Source organism: Lepisma saccharinum, chromosome 5 (genome assembly GCF_977018435.1).
Source record: "Lepisma saccharinum chromosome 5, izLepSacc3.1, whole genome shotgun sequence".
NCBI classification, from domain to species: domain Eukaryota; kingdom Metazoa; phylum Arthropoda; class Insecta; order Zygentoma; family Lepismatidae; genus Lepisma; species Lepisma saccharinum.
This window is the reverse complement of record NC_139233.1, coordinates 28,415,687-28,440,702: the sequence shown is the minus strand read 5'-3', so window position 1 is coordinate 28,440,702 and position 25,016 is coordinate 28,415,687. Positions and strand designations below refer to the sequence as shown.

The 25,016-nt window shown below is 37.1% G+C and overlaps 1 protein-coding gene across 2 annotated transcripts in view; it reads left to right on the top strand.

Moving 5' to 3' along the window:
- ACXD (Adenylyl cyclase X D) overlaps window positions 1-25,016 on the top strand; it is a 152,409-nt gene that overhangs the window by 94,974 nt on the left and 32,419 nt on the right. For both annotated transcript variants that reach the window (XM_083122383.1, XM_083122382.1), the window contains 4 exons: window positions 3,036-3,176; window positions 6,280-6,375; window positions 8,021-8,144; window positions 9,385-9,563. In XM_083122383.1, the coding sequence (XP_082978509.1) occupies window positions 3,036-3,176; window positions 6,280-6,375; window positions 8,021-8,144; window positions 9,385-9,563 (540 nt within the window). The remainder of the gene's footprint in view (window positions 1-3,035; window positions 3,177-6,279; window positions 6,376-8,020; window positions 8,145-9,384; window positions 9,564-25,016) is intronic.

Sequence of the window (25,016 nt, the reverse complement as noted above, 5' to 3'; positions counted from 1 at the left end):
TGTAGGGACGGCTCTTTCCAGGTAAGCCGGGCAGGTAGAACCTGAATAACTATCAGCCGAAGCGATGGACCAGGTAGATAGGTAGCAGCTGGACTGCTCTTCTTTCGTCTCCCTCCTTCCTTCTGGGATGGTTGCTATAGGCTTCTGGCTGGGAATGGGAGGCCGGTTTACACTGTATGTTTGCCAGTTGATATCCGGGAGCAGCGTTGCAAACTTCTCAAAAACTGAAATGACACATATTCCAAATATGTGCTTATTTAGTACTTTTTACATGTAAAATGTTTCTGAATTTGAAATATGTGTTTGTTTGTTTTTGTAACTAAAGACAAGCAACTATACCACAATAACTGATGGTTGCAAGTGTTAGATAGGCCTACATTCTGACTAGGGCGCCACGGAAAAATCTTGAAACACTAAGGGCGCCGTGAAACGAAAAAGTTTGGGAACGTCTGGTTTAAACTCTTAAATTCTGCTAGGATCTCGCGTATTATCCTCCGATGACTGCAGTTTTAAGTTCAATTTATGCATCCGTTCTGGAGTTGCGAACATGCGTTATTGATTATTTACTATAATTTAGCAATATTGGGAAATTCCTCTATTATATTAATTACAATGGTTGGACCAAATAAAACGGGTTTATTGTAGTACTTCAAAAGGTTTTAGAAAATTCGAAGACCGCAACTTCCCAACTACAATTTCCTGCCACAAAATGTTCCTCGCGAGTTAAATCGGGAAGGATAAAGAGAGGATGAACCGGGGTGAGATTGTTGAAGCTTGTACTTGGGTCGCTATACTTTCTTTTAAAAAATAATTATTTCCTGAAAATGAATTCCTTTGTATTAAATTTCTCAGTTCCCCAGGGACTAGATGATGATAGATTTTACCATTATGTCTAACACAGGGTGCTAGGTTTAGTACCATTGTGTTAGGGTTGGCATCACTGTCCGGGAGCCAACTGATCCATAGAAGCCGCAAATTTTGAGATCTACGAGTATTCCTTTGCAAACTAACAATACTATTAAATTAAAAGGTACTAACAGTTTCACAGGAGGATGCAATGTTTATTATTTTCCACCTTTCCCTCTTTTTGCTCGTTCGGTACCCTGTTTCGGCTTTGGCCCACCCCTCTCCTCCTTAGCTCTGCTAGAAAGGCGCTTCCTATTGAGGGTCTGAGGGTATTTGTAAACTGCGCAAATTGATGGGTCGAATGAACAAAAGTGGGTATGTACTCATTTTTCAGATTTTGTGAGCATTCAATTTGATGTGAATGAAAAGGCTAAGAACCTGCTCACGTGGGAATACGTACTCCCTCAGTCCTTATATAAACACATACAGGCACGCACACGAGCGTGTGTACATACATGTACAGGAGGAGCGTATATTCTAGGCTAGCTAGGCTATCTGCGAAGCCTTAAGCCTAGAGAATAAAATTCAGGAGAAAAATCGATCAGAAATTGTAAATATTATTATTCATACCAGTGAGATGATGATGCGGATTCTGGAGTTGGTAACCTGATTTCCTATGAGTTGGTAACCTGATGTCCTATGAGTTGGTAACCTGATGTCCTATGAGTTGGCAACCTGATTTTCTATCAGTTGGCAACCTGATTTCTTATGAGTTGGCAACCTGATTTCCTATGAGTTGGCAACCTGATTTCTTATGAGTTGGCAACCTGATTTCCTATGAGTTGGCAACCTGATTTCCTATGAGTTGGCAACCTGATTTCCTATGAGTTGGCAACCTGATTTCTTATGAGTTGGCAACCTGATTTCTTATGAGTTGGTAAATGTATTTCTATTCATAGCCTAGGACCACGTGACATAGTGAGTTAGCCCAGATCTTGAACCCAGTATACGCCACTGATGTACAGCTTACATAAGAAAAAGTTTATTTATCTATTTGTATAAAAGACAAGATTTTATAGAGGCAAACAATTCGTCGGGATGTTTTTAAGGGCATTTCAAGCCAGTATAATTCTCTGTGGGGCTTGCGTTAGGTGTTGTGCTGTCCATGTCTGTGATTGCCCCTTCATCTATTTCATTTTATCAGCGTTCGGAAAGTTACTTTTTAAAAGGTAACTAGTTACATTTACAGTTACTTGCTTAAAAAATAACATAGTTACAGTTACAGTTACTCATTTTAAAAAGTAACTCAGTTACAGTTATTTTTCACTGGAAATTTTCTTGCAAACAAATTACACGATTACTAATTCTAATAAAAAAGATAAAAACTATCGGATGCTGCTTACACAAGGGGGACAATTATGAGGACACAGATGAACAAACTACAGACACACTTCACAGCACACAACTGACAATGGCAAACTGACAGCAATAGGATAGAATCCTCCTTCTAATCTCATCTTCCTGCTTCAGCGAAATCCACCCCTCTTCCGAGGTATGCATATCGCTTTAGAATTGAGGACTACCAAACAAAAGATGAAACATGCGATAAACCTCTCATCCTGAAATGCCTGGAACTCACAGCCTACCGACTGGCCACGGACAGGAGACACATTTAGTTCAACAACTTTCTCCTTTCCTTTTCTATTGTTTGCAGGAATTAATGTAACAAAGGATGGACATTTGTACCGCAGCAGAAACTAGTAGTTTATCGATGGTTCTGGTTCACTTTAAGTCCTAAATCACCAGTAATTTACAACACTTATATAGCAACTTAAGTGATGAAGTAACTCTAAATGTAACTGTAAAAAGTAACTGTTGAATCGTTACTTCTATTGGAAAAAAGTAACTCTGTTACAGTTACATTTCTTCAAATAAGTAACTGTTACTTGTAACTGAGTTACTTGTAACTGAGTTACTTGTAACTAGTTACTTCCAAACGCTGCATTTTATCACATTCATCCTAATCTCCGCAATTAGCCAAGCCCAAGAGTGGCAGAAATGGGAAATAAAATAAATCATTCGTTCATTCAAGGTGAACCAACAAGTAGGTGGTGAACCACACTTCAAAGTAAAGATAGAGGTGAATACTTATGTAGATGGTGAATGAGGTCTTGTTGTTATTTTTACAGCAATTGACGGAGACAGTCACGTTGGCAATTACAGTCAGCTACCTCTTTCTTAGATTCCACTACATCCTGAAGCTAGTCATCAGCACCACCATCACCGTCATCTACAGCGTGGGAATCTACTACACAACCGGTTTCTTTGTGGTAAGTACAAGGGAGAGTCAAATAGAAACCTAATTTTGTTTTTGTTTCTTCTTGTCTAGTAGATATCTGTATGTAGGGTTGCAAAAGTTTGCTGCATTTTAGCACAGACCTATTGCTGATCTTCATATATTTTCAACTTTGAGTTAGTGCCAAGGAACTTAGTAGCTTCCTGAAGGAATACTATCTCCAAACCTAGATTTAGTCTCTCACTACACTCCGTATTAATCCATAAGATTATATTTTATTTAAAGCCTCTATGATGCTTCATGTTGACCAGGGCATTTACTTGTTTACTTCAGTTTACTCTATGGTATGTAAATAATGCACAGTGTTGTGCTATGCAAACTTCCTGATGCATTCAGGATATAGAAAGTTCCATCAGCTTATGGAGTCAGCTGTTTGCAATAGAGGTAGTAAAAATCACAGTGACGTGCGGTGACGTCGACACTTGGAGTAGCAGTCAGTGGCATACTCAAGGGGGGGGTTGGTGTGGGTCACACCGCTCCTCCCTTTAGGGCCAGTATTCCTACAAAAAACAAGAATTTCAATAACAGGAAAAGATTGCAAAAATTATGAATGAGTACTAGAAAAAAGTACACGTAACCCCCACCCACATTCGAAAATAAAAAACTATTTGATTTGACTTTAAGCCAGAGATCTTGGGTTCGAATCTCGCATTGGCCATTTGTGTTCTTTGTGTGTGTTCCTTCATCTATTTTGTTGTACCAAGGGTGGCGGAAAAGCGAAGTAAAATAAACCAATTTGAGCAATCAATCAATGATTTGATTTCATTTTTGTTACTTAGCGTCGCTTTTTTGTCACATTTGGTTAATTGTGAAGATGATACGATGAAACTGATGAAGGGACGAGCACAGGGAACGCCCATGCCCGGGTCGGGGTTCGAACCCGGAACGCCTGGTGTCGTAGCGCGTTGTGATAACCACTCCCCCGCGCTTGGTTGATTTGGTGACAGGAAACAAAACACAACACACTTTTTTGTAGTTTCTTCAATGATATTCATTTGACTTTTTGAGTTCTGAGATACATTTTTCATTCCAAATTATTTCATTATTCACTGCAACACATAGGACAAGAATGCGCACTCATCACGGGTTCGAATCCTGGCCTGGATTGTTCATATGAGGTCCCTTCACCAATTTTATCATATCATCACTCAATCCTCATTTTCGCGATAACCAAATGTGGCAGAAAAGCGAAGTAAAATAAACCAAACAAACAACAATATGAACACGCGTTCTCTTGCTCAAATAAATACATCCGTATTTATGACTGTTAGAGACAACGAGTAGTATATTTAAATAAAACACTACTAAAACGAGAGTCAGAGAGAGCCTGAGCACATATTTGTAATTTAATCATTATATATTCCATATTTGAAAAGAAAAAAGAAAGAAAGCATAACATTATTGTCTGCACATAACACGTTCCCATTTTATAAATAATAAAACTACATCCCATATTATACATACACACATATTGTACAACGTGTAAAAGGTTGTGTAAATACAGAGAACATAAGTACTGCAGAAAATTTTACCCTGTGTTCTTTAGAGGATTTATAAAAAAATTATGAGAAACCAATCCCCCTATCTGTCCTATAGGAGATAGACTGGGGGACCTGAAAGCCTGGGCTTTCAACCATTGCAGCGGGGGGCGTGGGGGCAAGGGAAGTAGAGGTAGAAATCTTCCTTTTCCTTGGGCCGGCCGTTTCTACCTGGAAACTGGCCTGGCTGAAGAAGAGCGAGCTAGGGTATCCAGCCTGCTTTGCCCGCGGAGAACACCGATGGACGAGAAGTGCGTGGAAAAGAAGGTGTTGCATATGAGCTGTGGTGGCTTTAACAAGACAATAAATATTGTGATTTGAATATAATTCGAGATGTGAGATTGATTGATCTATCTCTGCTAGACTAGCTACTCCTCAGTGCACGTCACTGAAAAATCACGATTCGGCATGGAGGAAGGTCTCCATGGCCTGGGTAATATAGAGGTGAGACAGGCTGAGAAGGGACTGACTTTTGATTTGGATTGAAGAGAGAGAGGAGCTTAGAGAAAGGAGTTGAGGGAAAGTGAGGCGAGTCCTGGTCAACAAGCAACGAAGCCTAGAGAGGACTTAGTTTATTTTATTCTTCGAATTTATCATCACTCTTCAGATAGGCAGGTAATTATCCTAACCCAGCCATGATTCAGGTTCGAAGGTTCATAAAACCCAATGAGTGACCATTGTCTTTTCTAATTGTTAAGCTGTTTAGTTTTAGTTGTGCCTTTCGCACTGCCAAGCATTTTGACTTGTCATGTCAATGACGTGTGCTCTCATCATTGATGATGAATGAATAGTTACATCACCCATTGATTAATTGGTTAACGTTCTTGGTAAGATCCCACGAACATCAGAGTTCGTTACGACTCTAACACGTTAAATGTAACTTCGTTATAGTGCACACCTTTTGTATTTTATCCCAAATAATGTGTAGCGAATCACCCACTTAAGAACTTGGACTGGAGGCACATACAGTGTTGCCATATGAAGGAAATATTTCGCTTGCAAGGAAATTCTGGTAGAATTTTATTTGTAAAGAGGAATTTTGCGAAAAATATCGAATATAAATTACAGGGAATTTGAAGATATCCGGGTCACTCAATGAATGCAAGTTCTTTGGAGTGTAAATTATATTTCCCTTCCTTTCATTATGTTATTTATTCCCCCATTAATAACATTTATTGTAATGACACGACTAGTATAAACCAAATGTTTATGAAATTCCATATTTCGTATATTTTTCTCGAAATGTGAATGCTAATATTTCTGTGAATTAACATTTCCTAATAGTCAATAGCCCTATTATTCTTCTACCACTATTGACAGTAAAATTAATAATAACAACAAAATAAATATTAATAATATTACTTGAAAAAGCTTTGAGTTAGAGATTAAAATTTTCTGGATGAAGGAGAAATTTATATAATAGAAAGGGAAAATTTGCTTTCTGGTTATGATAACACTGACTACATATTCTGAGAATCTGGTTAAGTGTAATTTCTGTTGTCTAACCAGCACGTTACTCAGGATTATTTCTTCTTTCAGAAAGGAGAGACGACAAATATTGGCATGCCTGCATGTGTCGCCCACATCTTATATGTATCGTACCTGACATTCACTTTACACATCATGGACCGACAGGTAAGCCTCCATATTATGTACCTTATATTGTGATGTGGCAGGAATTTAGGTATTTTTGATATGTCGTATCACGCGAGGTCTAGCTCAATGGAATGAAGAGGTTACAATTGCCTCGCTTGGCCTGAAAAGGTCCTTCAGCTCACTTCCATGATTTTCGCACCAGAGAGTGACGAAGGAATGCAGAAAAAAAGAGAGATGGAAAAACAGAAGAAAGAGAGGGTAAATGAGCGATAGAAAGAGAAAGAGAGAAGAGAAGAACAGAGAGGAAAAGCGAAAGGAAGAATGAGAGAAAGAGTTGAAGAGAAAAAGCGAGAAAGGAAGGAACAACGGGTAAAATAGAAGTAAAGAGAGATTGAGAAAGGGAAAACTTGAGAGAAACACACACACACACAGAGAGAGAGAGAGAGAGAGAGAGAGAGAGAGAGAGAGAAAGACCTACCTACCCACGCCCTCCAAGGTTTCTCGCGCCATCACTAGTTGGAATTGAATTTCAGTTGAAAATTTGGTAGAAGACAAACTTCATAGCTGAAGTTACGCACATTAGAGAATGTCGACGTGTGTATGAATATGATAAAAGATGAAACTTTTCTCTCCCTTGTAATGAAGAGGGCCCCGGGTTCGATCCCGGTGGAGGTGCATTACACAGTGGTTGGGATCCCACTTTAAAAATTACCGTTTAACCTATCCTACCAGGGAGTGAACCTTACCACTAGCCAACACACTTTTGGTTAATGGGTATTCTTAAATAATTCCGACCCGCTGAATCCAAAAGTTTGGTAAAAAAAAAGCACGACGTCAGACTATTTCTTTGTCTACAGGGTATCCCAAAAATAACATTGACATATATACGATATTTATTGTAACTTTTCTTGTACATGGAAATATAGTTTTCAAATAAAATGCTGTGCTTAATACACAACCGCAAGTGAAAATTCAGTGCATAAAGTTCGTTGTATCTGCATGGGCAGTTTCCCTTGTGCAGGGTGATTAGAAAGTCAAAATAACAATATAAATGAAATTGTAAAAGTACATATATTTTTCACTCCTCACAATATTTGAAGAAGGATATATTAATATCGTAATTCTTATATCCGAAAAAAAAAAACAAATGTCTGATATTAGTTTTTCCTCGTGTAGGGTGTTCTAAAAGTTACATTAACAAAGAGAAAGAGAATCTCCATTACACTTCCAGTTGAACGTTGCACAATAACTTTTCAGGCTATTATAAATGTATAGTTAGTCTAAGAAATTTAGAAGCTAGCAAAAAAAAACACTTTTTGTGTAGAAATGAGGGTGATGGACATTCTTAAATAATTCCGACCCCTTGAATTAAAAAAAAATCAGGTCAAAAATGTGTATCAGATCATACCTTTTGGTCTATAGGGTATCTCAATAATAAGAAGCGCGTGTTGGTCAGTGGAAAGTCACAAAAAAACAGAGGTTCCAGGTTCCAATCCTGGCCAGAGGCCTATATGTTTGCCCCATTATTCATCATTGTCGCGATTAACCCAAGGGGTATAAACGCGACTCTCGATAACCAGAAATAATTCACAAAAAAATTTATCAAAAGAACTTTAAAACATTCCGAAACTGCTTGATGCTCAGTTTCAATTGCTTCTGCAACTCTGTTGTTTCTTCTGACTAGGCTGAGTACATGAACAGGCTGGATTTCATCTGGAAGCGACAGCTAGCGGATGAGATGGAGGATGCCTCAACCACAAGGATGGTGAACAAGCTTCTATTGCAGAACATCTTGCCAGTTCACGTTGGTAGGTGTACACTTTGTCTGTGTTAACATCTCACTATATTTGTATATTAACTAACCGTCACTATCACGCCAATGTCTGCATGTTCTTTTCTAAATTAATATTTCTCATATATTTACTGCCTGTTCCCTCTGACCCTCCACTTAGCTACGTATATTGTTGATCTTGTACTTTACTATAGCTATGCCTACAATTCATTCTATGCAATTATTCTACTCTTTCTTGGATGATTTTCTGCACTTTCTCCACCATTCTCACATCCTCATATGCTTTACCTCTGCCCTAGCTTGCAGTCATTTCCTCATTCCATCTTTTCCATATTGATTGATATCTTCTATGCTTCTCTCAATTTCCTCAGTGTTTATTCTCTGGCCACGTTCTAAACTTATTCTCTTTATTTCTTTTCACTTCTTTCCGTGTACATCTTAATTCAATATATTTAATAAGCGTTATGCAAGTCATCTATTAATAACTCTATTCCATGTACTCCTTTCCACTCTTCCCTCCATTTATCTTCTGTACAATTTATCTTTTGTATATTTTTTATATTCTCTGCTCTTATTTAACTCTGTTTTTCTTCCAACAGTCTTTGAATACATACTCTGTACTTCTATTTAGTACTTTCTTAATTTATCATCTTGATTATAAGGGATGACCCTTAGTGAAGGCACCCAAATGTCAACATCTCCTCTACGCAGTACATCCTGGAATGCATTTTGGACTCAAAGCCTGTACAATTCTCTGTGCTGTGTTTGTGATTGCCTTTTCATCATTTCTTCATGTTATCACTATTCATCTCTATCTTCATGATTAACCAAAATTCAATCAATCAATTTATCATGCGAACTTTTGGTTAAAAATGTTCAGTGAAAGTTTACAGCAGTTTATGTACTGTGCTTCTGTTGAGCTCTTTCTATGAATTCTGCTATTTTCTTCAATGTGTGTTCTATACTTAATAGATTAGTTCCGTGACATATCTGGCTGTTGCAGCTTGGGAGCGAGTCATAACTCCCAAGGCCACCAATCAACAAGCGAGCCGCTGACGTCATCTCGACGCGGCAACTACCGCTGACCCTCTTGCTCACCCCTTACGCCGTTGTAGGCTCGCTAGCTCAACTGCGAGATGTTCCGAAAGTAATCAGACTGTAATTCTTAATATCTTGGGGCCTTTCCTCCATGGATTCCCTCAAATTTCGTTCTTTCTCGATTGATTTTCTGAATTCCGTCTCCTGTTTTCCTTCAGCCGAGGTCTACCTGAGCAGAAACGCCCCTCACGACCTATTGTACCACGAGGAGTACGAGTCTGTGGCCGTGATGTTCGCTTCGCTGCAGGACATCCAGTTCTACAACGACAGCGGGTTGGAGGACGACGGGATCGGGATGATGAAAATACTCAACGAGGTCATCTGCGAATTTGACAAGGTTGGTGATGGTTTTTTTTACTAATTTGGTTTATTTTACTTCGCTTTTCTGCGAATTTTGGCTAATCGTGAAGATGAGGATAAGTGATGATGTGATAAAATTGAAGGGATACTCACAACGAACACCAATTCCCATGTCGGGATTCTAATCCGGCACCCCTCATATCGTAGCGTGGTGTCCTTACCACTCCGCCACGGATGTCGGCGATGGTTGGTGGATATGAGGTAGTGAATATGATGAGGGTATCAGATTTCGAAAGAGCTAGAGATTGTACCGAGATGACTATTTCAAAATAGAGACGAGACCAAGACTTTATGCCTAGAGGCGCTATCCAAAGCTTTTTCAAAAAATATTTCTTAATTTTAATTTAATTATTATTCCTAACATTTTTCTTCTTTTACGTTTGGAAGTAACGAGTTACAAGTACTATTTGAGTAAGTAACCATAATAGCAAATTCGTACTTTTTCAGGTAAAAGAGTAACGAAATTAAGTTACTTTTACAGTCACTTTTTGTATGTACGTTTCAATAATAATGAACAAAATTATGATTCATAAAATTTAAATATTAATGAAAAAGATTCTCACCAGCAAACGTTTCGCATAACGTAATGTATTCAAGTATAAATGTTTAGCTTGAATTTTCTTATCTTTATACTTTCACATTGAAACATGGGGTTTATTATAGTTTAATGGAAATTATTGTGGATTTTAAATACAGGCAGATAACTTAATTGCATGCAGTCATATGCACAGGAAGTTCTAAGAGTTGTAACTTGTCTAAAATGACGTAAGAAACCTGTACGCTACTTAAAAGTAAACTGTCGCTGAGTTATATTTCGAAATGAGTAAAGCAACTGTAATTAAATGAGTTACATTTAAAATGTAACTTTAAAAGGCCTTAATTGCAGTGGAAATTTGACAGCGATCGGCAGGGCGATATTTGTAGGAAGGATATGGAAGAATCACTCCTCTGGTGGCGAATATTTAAATTTCCGAGGTCATGTTTGCCAGATACACACAGAACCCAAAACGTGTCAATTGACATATATATTTTGATTTCAATAACACGTTAACGTGCATAAACTGCAAATGATGCACCTTTTAGTGTGTCAAAATATACATAGAAATGTATAAGAGGATATTTTTGTCAGATGAAGTTCCATGTGATGCGCCAGATTGCATCAATTTGGAAGATCAGACAAAATTATTTCGAAGGTAACAAAATAACACATCTATCTCTGTCAATTAATGCATTGAAAGTGAAAGTTTGTTATCTTCGAAATGATCTTGTCTGATCTTCCAAATTGATGCATTCTAGTGCATCATTTGCAGTTTATGCACGATAACATGTTATTGAAATCAAAATATATATGTCAATTGACACGTTTTGGGTTCTGTGTGTACTTCGGAAGAACTTTAAATCACACCCAATGGAAATTTCCAAAATTCCACATTGGAAGCCACAAAACGTTTGATAGGCCTGAATTCAATAGGCAGCCTCTATTTAATTGTATTTTTTTGTTGTTGTTATTTAGTGTCGCTTTTCTTCAACTTTTGGCTAATCGTGACGTTGATGACATGAGTGATTATTAGTTGAAATTAACGAAGGGACACTGACAAATCACACCCATGCCTTTGGAGGGGCAAGGGGTCGCTGCCCCTTATTTCTCTCCAGATGTATTTCAATTTAAGGATAGTTTTGTTAACCTGGACGTGAGGTTCAGGTTCTGCACACTTAAAGTCATGTCCCAAGTTATAAAAGCTTGTTCTTTTACCGTTAGTGAGAATTATAAAGTTCAGTTAGTTCGAAGAAAATAACCGAAGCGAAAACTACCTTGGATCGAAAAAATGCGTATTTTTTTCATATTCTAGCACTCAATCCGAAGAATAAATTAGTAGTATAATTGATGCTACAACCAGGACCACTTACAGGTGTACAAATGATGAGCTCATATAATTAAACAGCCCGATTTGCCCACACTTAAAATTATGCCAAGATGCCCTTATTCCCCAATTCTTCAAGTGTGATATGCTCTTAATTCTAAGAATTTTGAATCCTAGTGTACAAATGATGACCCCCCTCAGATTGATTTGCCCACACTTATAAAAGGCACTTCTGTGAGATTGTTGTCCATAAATTTGTTAAAAATATGCCCCTTTTGATATTTTTTTTTGCCCACACCTAAAACTAGGCCAAACGTATTAACACACACCCACACCCACCCACACCCACCCACATACACCCACACCCACACCCACACACACACACACACACACACACACACACACACACACACATATACATATTTACTTCCGGTTTAAGTTCAATTGGGCACCAGGCTCAACTTGTATATCTAGTACTAAAACAATGTAATTCTTCTAGAATTGCTCTGTGACTCTCTCATTTCTTACATCATAAATATATGATTTTTCACCTATGAGAATAACACTACATATAGTGTCATCGGGGAGTGTATTGTGGAATTCACAGATAATTTTAATGTTTGTCCTGTCATTAACCACAACTTGTTTCCTTTTTGAAGTGTTGATGACAAACATGGGCCTCTGTGCTTTGAATTCATCTGGTGTGTAATACATGTCAGTATTGCCAGTAGTGACCCTTTTGTATGCTGTAAATGCTTCATATAATTTAAGAAAATCATCTTTGGATATGTCTAAATTATAATTTTCTCTAGGAAATACCTCATTTCTGCCATTTTTAAGATATATGTTCTTGATGTTGCAGTTATCAAATCTACTTGAATTTTTTTCCTGATTATTGTGTCTTCCAGTCTGAAACAGTACCACCACAAAATCCGGCATGTCATATTGTATACTGGAGAATGAATTTGTGGCATCAAACTCATAATAAGTACCAGCGGCAGGCTTCTGTACACATTGATATGTATAAAATTGTAAAGGAATCTGTGGATTTTTTATTATATCTGCTTTGTATTTAAGAGCATAACTGGCTTCATATTCAACAACAGGGATTCTTAGCTCCATAGTCTGAATAAGGCACTTGCCCTCATCAGGTAGGGTATTAGGCAAAGCTTCCCCTGTAGAGTTTAATGTGCTGTACCTCATCAAAGCATTATTATCATTGGCAGCTCTTCTAAATGTGATTCTTAAACCACCCTTCCACATAATATCTTTGTAATCTGAGAAGAATCCTGGCAACAGGCGCATAGGGAACAGCACTGTGTGGCTCTTGGATAATATTTTATCACCAGCCTCAAATCCACCTATTTTGTAGTAAGAAGCCTCGGTTTTGGATAATTTTAGTGTGGCCAAAGCTGTGGAGGTAATGCCGGGATAATCCACTCTGTTTATAACAACACCATGCTTTCTGATCTCAATTTCAGAGAACAGATGCGGCACAAAATTGTCCACCAATCTTATGTTTGAATTTGCCGGATAATCTGTTCCATCGAGCTTTACAACATCAAATTTGATGTATAGATCTGCTCTGTGGGGGTGTATAAAGCCATCCTCTACATCAAGATCAACCTCAATTTCTGTGTTGGGTTGATTTAAATTTGCAAATGTCCTCCTGTTTGGAGGGAATGATTGTAGCTCATAACTCTCAATATTTTCCATTTTTTTTTGTATGTATTTTTATTTAAATATTAATCTCTATGATTGCAGTTGTTGTGGCTCCAGCAAAATCAACTAATTCTTCTTTTTCATTAGTGACCATCAATTCAATATTATCTATTCTATTATGGCACACAGGAAAATATAATGTTGGGGATGGAGTGTAGATGATGGGCTCCATAAATTCAGAATTAGGTTTGAATGTTGCAATGATGCCAGTTTGTTTGTGAGTGCCTATGCCATTTGATTTGGTGATCATACCCTCAGCCACATTACAGTGAATATTCAGAGTCTCTATGGCTAAGAATTTAGGTATATTAATAGCAGTGTGTTTGATAGCTGGTTCAAGTTTTGTGTTGTTCTCAAAGCCTAACAGCTCTCCTATAGTACCCAGATCCACTGTTTCTGTAGCAGATACAATCTCTACTCTGTGAGTGACAGAATTTTGAGTTAATACTATACCTCTGGGTAATTGAGCATTTAGAGTGGACAGATTATATTGCCCTGGAGTGATGACAATTTTTTGATCCCCTACTGCAATTGTATTGTTGTGGTGTGTAATATTAGGTATCAAGTACATGCCATAAAATGCTCTGAGAGCTATTGTTTTGGGATACACTATATCATCATGTAATTTGAGTTTCAATATTGAATTTTGGCTGGTGAGATGGAATACCCCCATGATGTTTCAAATACCACAAGGCTTTTTGAAAATTTTCAATTGATGGTTTATTTATTTGAGACATATATCTAAGAACAGATAAACACAAATGTCCACAATTAACAACTTTGAAGTTTTGAACACGGGCATTATTGTAATAAAGATTAGTTGATTTTAGATATTTTACTAAATTTTCAGGTGGAACACCTCCAAATGAATCAAACACAAATGCCTCATTGTTTAAATATTTAAGATAACAGATCCAGTAAGTGCCCTGATTTTTGTACTTATCCAAATTAACAATGCCACACTCTTTGTTGAGTGGTTGTTCTGGTAAAGAATCAGACATGTACACACCTCTAAAATTTTTGATGCCCAGTGGCTTGATTAAAGCTTCAATATCTTGGTTTGTAAGCGGCTCTTGTTTTTTTTAAACTTATTCATGGCTCTCTTAACACCTTTGCCTTGTTTCTCCATGGCCAGGTTATGGCGCTTCAATTCATCTAATTCTGCCTTATTTTTCTTGGCATCTATTACTGTTTTTGCTATGGCAGCTGATCCCCCAGCCAAGCTCCCCACAGCCCCAAGTGCTGCTAAGATGGCCGGGATAGTAAATATGAAACCCTCCACATGTGATTTTTTTCTGGATTGTTGTAATTTCTTTAATTGGGGGGTACTAAGCAACAATTTCATACCATGGCCCTTTGCAAGACAAGAGCTTTTTTTCTTGCGCTGCTTTTTTGTTAAAAGACTATCAATAGTTTTAAGAGATTTAAGACCTGCATAAGGTATTTGATACATAACACCCTTGGCCTTCATTGTAGGTTTATTATATACATATTCACAGCCCCCACCCCAGTTTTTGTTTGGTGTTCATAGCTATGGTGGTCCCCAATGCTGCTATTTTTTCACTTAAAGAAGCATCTTTGCTTACAAATCTACCAAATGCAGCCTTTTCTAATTTCTTGTCTGCAACATGTCTCTTGTCAAGATCAGAATGTGTGTTGTATGCTATGTCATGGTCTCTACAAGCAGCATCTAGGGGATTAACACCAGAATCACCTCTGTTTAATCTATGGTCCAATTTTGTGCCTGGACCACAATACTGATAGCCTGGAATGTGTAGTTCAAATGGCAGCTTGTTTATAATATCATTAACCAACCCCCGACCCTCAGAAATATTCCAAAATTTAGGTGGTAGAGTAATAATAATTTTTATAAGATATCCAATGCCCTTAGTGTCATTCACTATAAAATTAGACAATTTGGTGCACATCATGTCCATAATTCCAACCTTTTCATTGTAAAAATTGTGGTTGCCAGCATTTTCCTCCCCAGCTATCACCAATAACCTATCTACAAGTTTCCTGACATCATCAACCCACACAAATTCTTTAGGCAGGGTGTTGTATTGTTTGATTCCACTGCCAGTCTTAATTTGTGACCATATGGGCTTGATTAAGTTGTTATATTTTGCTCCACTGCTAGACTTGACTCTTTTTTGTGTGGGATCATTGTTCTGGTATAGAGCATCTGATTTTATTAATATTTCCTTGTAATGCTCATAATCTTGATCTGTATAGGTGCCAGGCCTTTTCCTAGTCATCAGTTCCCACAACCCAGGTGTGCCGGGATATTTAACAAAACCACCTCTTTGTGCAAGATGAGATTCTGAATATACAATTAGATCATCTCCCATAAATGTTACTCTGAAATTGCCAATTCTATGTATGATGCTACCATCACGCTCTGTGTCAGCATATAAGCCAAAGACCTCATCTTTGTTGTCTTTAGGTGTGCTTAAATATTTTTGAGCAAGAAGACCCAATTCAATAGGATCCTGAGTAGCTTCAATTCTTCGAGGAGCAACAGGACTAGGTGTATGAATACTAGAAAGTGGGGTGATTGGATAATCTAATATGTTCCTTGCAGCTACAGGTACAAGCTCTGTGATCAAATTTTGATTTTGATCTGTAACAGTTTTGATATTTTTACCTAATTCACTAATAGCATCAATGATAGGCTGTTCTGTTTGTTTGTGTTGTTCATAAATTCCTCGGTTCTGTGATTTCCATCCCTTAAATCTTTTTACAAGATAATCTCTTAATTTAAGATCATCAATGATTGGCCTTTTCATGGTTATTTATATATGTTTCAATGTCTAGAAAATTGTTGATTTTATTTCTGTATTTGCCACTATTGGGTTTTCTTGTCATATCAATTGTGACAAACCCATAACTGTCTTGATTCCAGCACCTACTTCAAAACTTGGAAAAATCATTGTAGCTCAAGTCCCCACCTACATATTCATCATGTATGTGTTTGAGGTTGGTATGATCTTGATGAAACACACATATAAAATTGCTGTTGTCTCGGATCAGCTGCTTCGGTATTTTTGAAAAAGTCTGTGCCAGGTAGAAACAATCTATGTTTTTGTGTCGGCCCTGTGTAAAGAAATTTCTAACTTTGTTTTGATTATCCAGTATAATGTCATCAAACACAACAACAGAATTATCGAGACATTCATGAAGTGGCTTAACATCTGGTTCAAAAGTGGCTATATCCAATCCATCATATAGCTTCATCAGCTGCTGATATTTTAATTGTTCCAAGCTCTTAGAGAAAACATACAAGTGCCTGTTTTTCCAGTCTAACCAGTTGGGTGCCAATAAAAAATTATCAACCATTAGTGTAGTTTTACCACAAGCCGATGGCCCAACAATAATACATCTAATATTTTCAGGCAGCAACTTGCCATTTCTCTTAATCTGCTGTTCAGGTTCTGGCAGCCTTTTTATAACATCCCAGGTGCTCATATTATCACTTTGTCTGCATCGATCCAGCTGTGTTCTGGAAGTCCTAGCCATTTGACAAATAACTTGCTGCCTTTTCTGCGGATGATTTTTTCTATGAGATATGTGTCAGGCTGTTTAGTTTTGCTGAGTTCTTCTTCATAGAATCTGCCTTTGAGAATTTCTCCTCGGTGGTCTTTTATTATATATGTGTTAAGGGTCCCAGGTTTAATTTGAACCACTGTAAATAATTCAGTGCTCCAGTTTCTTGTAAAGCCTCTTTTGAATAAGTGCTTATATTTGCTGATTCTTACTTGATCACCCACCTTGTATTTGGCCTTTCTTGTTGTTGGCTGGTATCTAGGATAATAAACAGTCCTGATCAATTTTTGCTCATCAGATGGAGTTACTTCAGAGGGTTTCATGTTGATTGTGGAATGGACCGAGTTGTTATATTTATGTAGAAGTTCTGGAAGAATATTAAGCCATTTATAATTACCTTGAAGTGTAAATTGTTTATACATAAGATTTTTTAGAGTTTTGTTGAATCTCTCTACAATTGAGGCCTTGAGATCACTGTAACTCGAATAATGTTGTATTGACTGGCTTTTAATAAATTGTTGGAACACAGAATTATAAAATTCTTTGCCATTATCTGTTTGCAAATAGCCCGGTGATCTTCCACTCTGATTGATGATTGTCCTGAAAGCTTCTGTAACACATTTTCCAGTCTTGGATTTGAGTGGCACAGCCCAGGCAAATTTTGAAAATGTGTCTATTACAGTAAGTAGATACTTGTTATTGATAAGGTGGGGTAGTGGTGTGCCTGTGGTTGAAGCCAATATTTGATCTTGATTGGTCTCAGTGTGCCCCCAACAAAAAACTGGTAATAAAATTGTGCAGGGGACAGCATATATATTTTGCCACCTGGTGTAAATGGTGAATCATATTCTTTGTTGGGGATGCTGTACAATTCAAGAATTACTGTATGTTTTGGATTCTCGATTATGCCTGTTATTTCTTTTTCTGCTGTAAGCAATCTGCTTGTTACAGATTCAAGGTGCTCATTAATAGTCCTAACAACATCATCATGGCCTGGCTTGATTTTTATGTCCACAATAAGTTTCTTGTATTGTTGCACAATCTCTTGAAGCTGGGTGGCAAAAACAGACAGAGCATTTGCTTGATTGGATTCCATGGTCCCTAGCTGTTACTTGATATTAGCTACAATTTGTTGCAAATTTTCAATAACTGCCAATTTTGAATTTTGAGCAGTAAGATCATGGACCTGTCTTCTGATATCCTCAAACAGGGCATGCAGTTCATTAATATGTTGATTGGTTGGTAGAGTGGCAACTGTTTGAGTAAGTTGTTTGATCTCTGTCTGGATATTCTTGATATCTTCTGATTTCAAGATGCGATTCACAGCTCTCTTAATATTTTTAAGTTCCTGTGATGTAGGCAGATTTGTTACAGTATTTTGCAAAGATTCAAGTGCCAATTTCACATTATTTAATTCAGAAGCATCAGCCACATTTTGCATAGCATCTTGGAGCAGGGCTATATCAGCCTGAGTGGGTGTTGATTGTTGTAAAATTTCAAGTTTTGTTTGGATATCATCGATCAAGTGATGAAAATGAGATAGCTCAGATTCAGTGTTGAGGTTTTCAAGCTTTGTGATCTGTTGCTGGACACTAACAAGGGTATCTACAATACCGGGCAGGTGGGATTCTAGAGATTCTTGTATATTTGTCAAATCACTTTGCACTGCTGCTATTGTACCCTCAAGACGGGTTATGGTACTTTGAATTTTTCCAAAATCTTCATATGTTTCAAGTTGCAGCTTAATATTGGCAACACTCCGAGTTATTGCACTCAAAGCATCAGAAGATGGCAAGTTGTTCATAAAATTTTCAAGTGTCTCAATTTTTTCTTTAACCTCGGCTATGGCATTGTTCAAGGGGTCCAGATTAGGTATTTGGAGTGATTGAATCTGTTCTTTTAGAGTGGAAATCACTAGATCAAAATCTTCTTGTGATTTTATGCTTTTGACAATTGTTTGGAGCTGTGTCTGGACATTATTTATCTGCTCTTCCAATTGTTGTTTCAATTGCTCAGAGTTGGTGGCCTGGGTCTTAAATTTGGCTTGAAGAGCTGCTACAGCTTCTTCTAAACTTTGAAAATTATCCAATGTTGCCAAATCAGTATATTTCTGAAGCAGCACTTTGAGTTCTGAGTCAATTTTAAGAAGAGGGTCCATGCATTGTGATTGTAAATTTGTAATTTCTAATTGAAGACTGGCATTGAGTGTGGTTTGTAAAGCTTGTAAATCACTTCTTAATTTCTTGACTCTGACATCAAGCATCAAAATCTCATCACTGTGATCTTCATGCCTTGTATGGCCAAATATATCATTAGGCATTTTTGTTTTAGTGGTTATTTATTATTGAATATCTGATTCTTAATTCTATAAAAAAAGGTATAAGCTTGTCATATGACCCAGGGACCTCAATATATAAGCAGTCACCAGCAGAAACAGTATATACAGTGCCAGAAATCATGTTTGAGTGCTTAATTCTATAAATATTTCTCCCTACTGAAATCTTGACATTACCCTCAGGGGTTGTAATAAATTGCAATTGACCACCTACAGGTAATTGGTAATGATTTAAATTATTGTTAAATATGTACAATATTTTACCTGTTTCATCATCAACATCTGTAAGTATGCTGTTCAGATGAATAATTAAGAAACCACTTAGTTTAGATATTATATCAGAAGAGGGTTGTGCTGTTGGCAGGTCCATAGTAGCCTGTTTTTTGAACCCAAATAAGTTCATAGGCATGTTTATTTATTTCAAATCATGCTCTGTAATTGGGCATTGATTGCCACTTTTCAAATCACAATGCCCCCATGGTAGAGTATGTATGCCACATGATAAAATGCATCTCTTATCATCATGTGTGTCCAGAGCCACTTTTCTTACAATATTGCTAGTCAATAAGTGATCCACGCTCTGAATTCTATTTTCTGATGTTCTGATTGTGCTACATGATTTGAGACAATTTTTGTAATCCTCAAATTCAAGCTCTTTGTCTACAGTCACTCTGCCAATGCCCTTGGCCTTTTTTGGCAACAACACCACTACATGTTTCAAAACTGTACATCTTGGCCCTTAACCCAGCAAATGCCACAATAACATCACCAAGTGTCTCATCTTTTAACTTGCCAGGCACCTTTTTGTTGTGGTGTTGAATCTCTGTATGTTCACTGGTATCAAAATATTCAAGCAATGCAGGCTGTGCTATATCTTTATAAACATCTTCTGTTTGAATATCAAGAACAAAACTATCTGTATCCATGTACATCAGTTTTACACAATCACCATGAAAAGGTTTCAACACATCATAAAACAATTTTAACATGTGTAATTTGGCCAATTCCAATATCACAGCCCCTACATAAATAGGCTTATCAAACTTAATCTTTGTTTTTTTCATGTTGAAAAGTGCCATATTCTCATCATAAATTCTTCTGTAATTGAAGTTGGGCTTTGCAATCAATTTTTTGCTCCGGCTGGGGTCAGTAATTATTTTAACATCAATATGTTTTCTGACATTTTCAATTGTTTTGCCATACACTGAATTGACCATCAATTTAAACAAGGTCTTATCAAATTGGCTCATTGCAGATGTTCGAAGCTCTGTGTTTGTATCAATATATGGTTTCAACCATCTTGAGTGCCTGAACCTAAAAACTTTTCCAACTTTGGTCACTTGAACACCATGATTCATCAGGAACTGGAGGTTTTTGTAATATATAACATAATCCTGTTTCGGCTCTAGAGTCATCATCAATTTCTTCTGTTTAGAGCCAGGTGAACACTTAACCTCGGGAATTGGGGGCAGATCAGAAAAGTTATTGTGTAAATTATCTGGAATTGTCAGATCAACCTCTAAGAAGAGGCCATAATTACTGTCATCAAAATCCATAAGATCTTCAATATTGAAATCTTCAACCCATTCAAGCCCTGCATATGGCAGTTTATCCATCATAGCATAACCATAGAGGCTGTTTGCATCTACATACAGTATATAATTTGATGGCAGTGCTGGATCATAATCAGGAATATATTTGTTATTTGCTCTGGCATATCTCTGAGAACATTGCACCATGCCTCCTCTTATACATTGTTCCATAAACAGATACATATCTTGATCCTGGATCAGATCCAATTGCATTTTAGTGTTCAAAAACATTGCAGACCATGCTAGGCCCGGAGCACTGTAAAAATACATTGGATCCAGCTTATAATTTTGCATGGAAGATTTTCTGAATGCCTGCAGTATATCAGCTAAGAGGGTCGGTCACATCAAGTTTTAAATAAGCCTTGTGATAATCACCAAATGTCTGGCATTTTAAATTGTTCCACATCAACTGGGCATGGTGATAATCTTCATCAGTGATTCCAGATCCTCTGATTTTGCTGTAAAACTCTTGTTGTGGTGGCAGAGAACACTCATCAAATTTAGAAAAATCTGTAACATAATCATATGGATATACACCCTTCCGCCTAATTAATTTCAGGTCCTGATTTGGAAACAAAGCACATGTGATTTTAAATTGATCATCAGATAATTGAGTGGCCAGTGTAGCCAGGCTAGCCGATAAAATTCTGTAAGAATCAAGAAATCTTAAGTGAATAGAAACACCATTAACTTTAATTATTTTGCTAATGGCAATATATTTCTCATCATTTTCTGCTAAAATATTTAAATTCTGCTTGTCAAACCCCTCGTACCTGATCAAATGATGAAAATCATAATTGGATGCACCATGGCAAAATATAGGGACAAATTTTGGTCTCTGGATCTTAATATTACAGCTATTACACAGGGCCATTAAGAATTTACCATCTGTATGAGAAGTTTCACCTTGATATTTGCATCTGAAAATTCAAAATCACATACCGGGCATTTTTCTGCATTGTTGAAATCTTCAATCTGTTTCTCTGTTAAAGGCAACATGGGTTTTGATTTTAATAAGATATTAGATGCTATGTTATGGCACTCATTTTCTATTCTATGTGCAAATTCTTTGATGGCATCTGGTCCCATGTATAAATATTCTTTACTAACAACACCATCCTGTACAACCACATAATAAAAGCTGGAAGGTTCATGTAATTGATATGATGTAATTGAAGATTCCTCAGGGTCTGGGCTGCAGAATGCAAGGGGTTTGAGATTTGATTCAAAATCACAGAATATATATGCTGGGTGTTCCAACAAGGGCTCAAACTTTTTGAATTTTGCATTTTCACTTGGCATTGGCATCACCATATGAACAGGTTTATGATTGCCACAGTATTTCAGATGCTCAATTAACTTGTTTTTAGCAATTTCTGCATTTTTTCCCCGAACCCCATTCACCATTTTTTGACCATCAAATACAGTCAAACATCTTCTGCACAACTTGAATATTCTATGAGTTTTGTCTAGTTGTGTTCTGACTAAAGCTTCAAGATTATGTATCAGAGTGTAATGATTTGTGCCATCCTTTTCAATTAAGAGCAGATCAATCGGAATAGCAGATTCATCATCAAGTGTACTGATTCTGAGAGGATCTATCAAGCAATTGTCACGGCCAGTAGAACAAGTAAATACATTAATAGATAATTGTTTGCCATTGATGTGCCTGGCCTTTTTTTCAAATTTATCAATATTCTGAACAAGCATTGGATATTCTAAACCCTCCATTGCCTCATCAAAATCATTTTCATGTTGTTTATAATAAGTTATTCTCTCAGGATGCCTTGAAACTGGATACAAAGCAGCTAAAATACACCACAAAAAGCATTTCTGGTCATTATTTTTTATATTAACCACGGCTGTTTTGTTTTTGATATTGGCAGGTAAATGCACATAAGTGGAACCTTGTAATGGGTTGAATTCAGAAATATTAACATATAACTTGTGTGAAGATCCGCATAGGCTCCATCCAGACTCTTTTGCTGCAAATTCAGAGTGTTTAATATTCAATTGATCTATCAAACTGCTTATTATTTTGTCTGAATTTGCATTTGAATATACAGGTACAGTTTCTGTTATGTGGGGCTGTGTAAATTTTGTGCCATTTGGCTTCTTATATTGTGTAAACAATTTGAGGGACAGCTTATAAGAGCCATTTTGTGCATTTAGAATTGCCTGCACATCTGGATTTATACTGTTCAAAAAATTCTTAATGTCACATCTTGGCTCTGATACAAACCGGTAATCCCTTAATTGGCCAGCAAAACTGCTATGGATGGGTTCATAGCGTGGCTGCTTTGCTGGTCCAGCATTAACAGGTGTTTCATGCTTCCTTTTCAGACCAGATGTAGATGGTTGAGGGGGCAATGTTGATAACTGTGCAGAACAAGAGCCCACATGTCTATTGAAATATGCCTTGCTAAATATTTTGTGGCATTTAGGACATATTTTAGTGGGAGTTCTATATTTGCCTGGGCCACAATTCTTTTGGTGTCTGGCCCAATTGGGGCTGGATATATTTTTATTACACTGATTGCAATATTTTTGATTTGGCATTTTTGTTGTTGGTTTATTATATAAGATTTCCTGGGGTTCAATTCAAAATTTTGTACTTAATATATATATATATATTTTGTTCAGCTGTGTGCTTTGTTTATTTCTTGTGTATATTTAATATGTTAATATTATTAATTTTTATTCTCAGTTTATTATATAAATTTTTTTGGGTTTTAAATCAAAACTCTATGCTTATTATGACAGGTTGTAAAGCTAATAGCCTACAAGTGGAAAAAGAGAATAAATATTGATCTACACTGACCTTCCGCAAATGCCTGCACAGACATGCATGTCCTAGAATGGCAATGACCTAGCGCTGAGTGTTATGTATTGATTTTTGTATAACAGGCTGGGACAGATATAAGTCTGACTCTAAATAAGAGTGGATTACAACAAACAAGCTGGATGCAACAAATATCAGATTTTTTATACAAAATATAAGCCCTTTTTTGTTCAATATACCAGAAATATATTTAATATGAATTATATATTAAACCAAACAGGCCTGTAAGTATGAGAAGCACTGTAACAACACATCTGTTCTCCTCAGCCACTCTCACAATACTGGCTGATGAGTAATGCAAAATCTCTTTATATACCCTAAGCACGGATTAAAACATCTGAAACAATGAAGCAATCAGAATATAACACATCATCACATTGTGTCATAATTAACCAATTAGAAAACAATACATGCCTAATAATTTATTGCTTAATATTGGATAATAATTTGTTGCACAGCATGATGTAATAGCTCTTGCATCATAATTTGTTGCACAGCCTGATGCAATGGAAATAAACCAGAAGTAAATATGTGTGTGTGTGTGGGTGGGTGAGAGTGGCATTTTGCCTTAGTTTTTAAGTGTAGCCAAAACAATATCAAGAAGGTGCATATTTTTAACAAGCTTATGGACAAAAATCTGGCTGATGCAACTTTTGTAAGTATGGGCAAATCAATCTGAGGGGGCTCATCATTTGTACACTAGAATTCAAGATTCTTGGGATTTTGACAGAATAACACACTATAAACAATAAAATCATATGGGTACTTGACATAATTTTAAGTGTGGTCAAATCAATCTGAGGGGGGTCATCATTTGTACACTAGGATTCAAAATTCTTAGAATTAAGAGCATATCACACTTGAAGAATTGGGGAATAAGGGCATCTTGGCATAATTTTAAGTGTGGGCAAATCGGGCTGTTTAATTATATGAGCTCATCATTTGTACACCAGTAGACCTAGTGGCCCGGTACTGAATCATCATTTGGAGCTCGAACCATCATTTGGAGCTCGGTGGGGCAGAGCACAGTTTGGTTGCACATATTCACTTTCCCGGCACACAAGTACGACAGTGTCTTTGAAAATGTTGTAGTACAAGTGGCCCGGTACTGAATTTTCATTTGGGGCTCGTGGGGCTCGTCGTAGCCTTTTATGATGTATATTTTGAGGGGCTCAGAGTTGGCGACACTGTGGGTTTTTACTGTAGCCTTTTATGAGGGGGGGTTTATTGCTTTTTGTTTACATCTGGTAACACTGCCGTAGTTTGACAGTGTTGTTAACCTACTGGGTTTTTTCACTGAGGCTCGAATCATCATGTGGGGCTCATCGTAGCTTTTTATGATGTATATTTTGAGGGGCCTAGTGTTGGCGACACTGTGGGTTTTTACTGTAGCTTTTTATGAGGGGGGTCTATTGCCTTTTTTTTATATTTGGCAACTCTATTGGATGTTCCTTTTTTGAGGCTTGGGTTTTGCCAACCCATCCGAAGAAAATTCCACTATATGATCTTTCACTGGCTAAGCTAACCTACA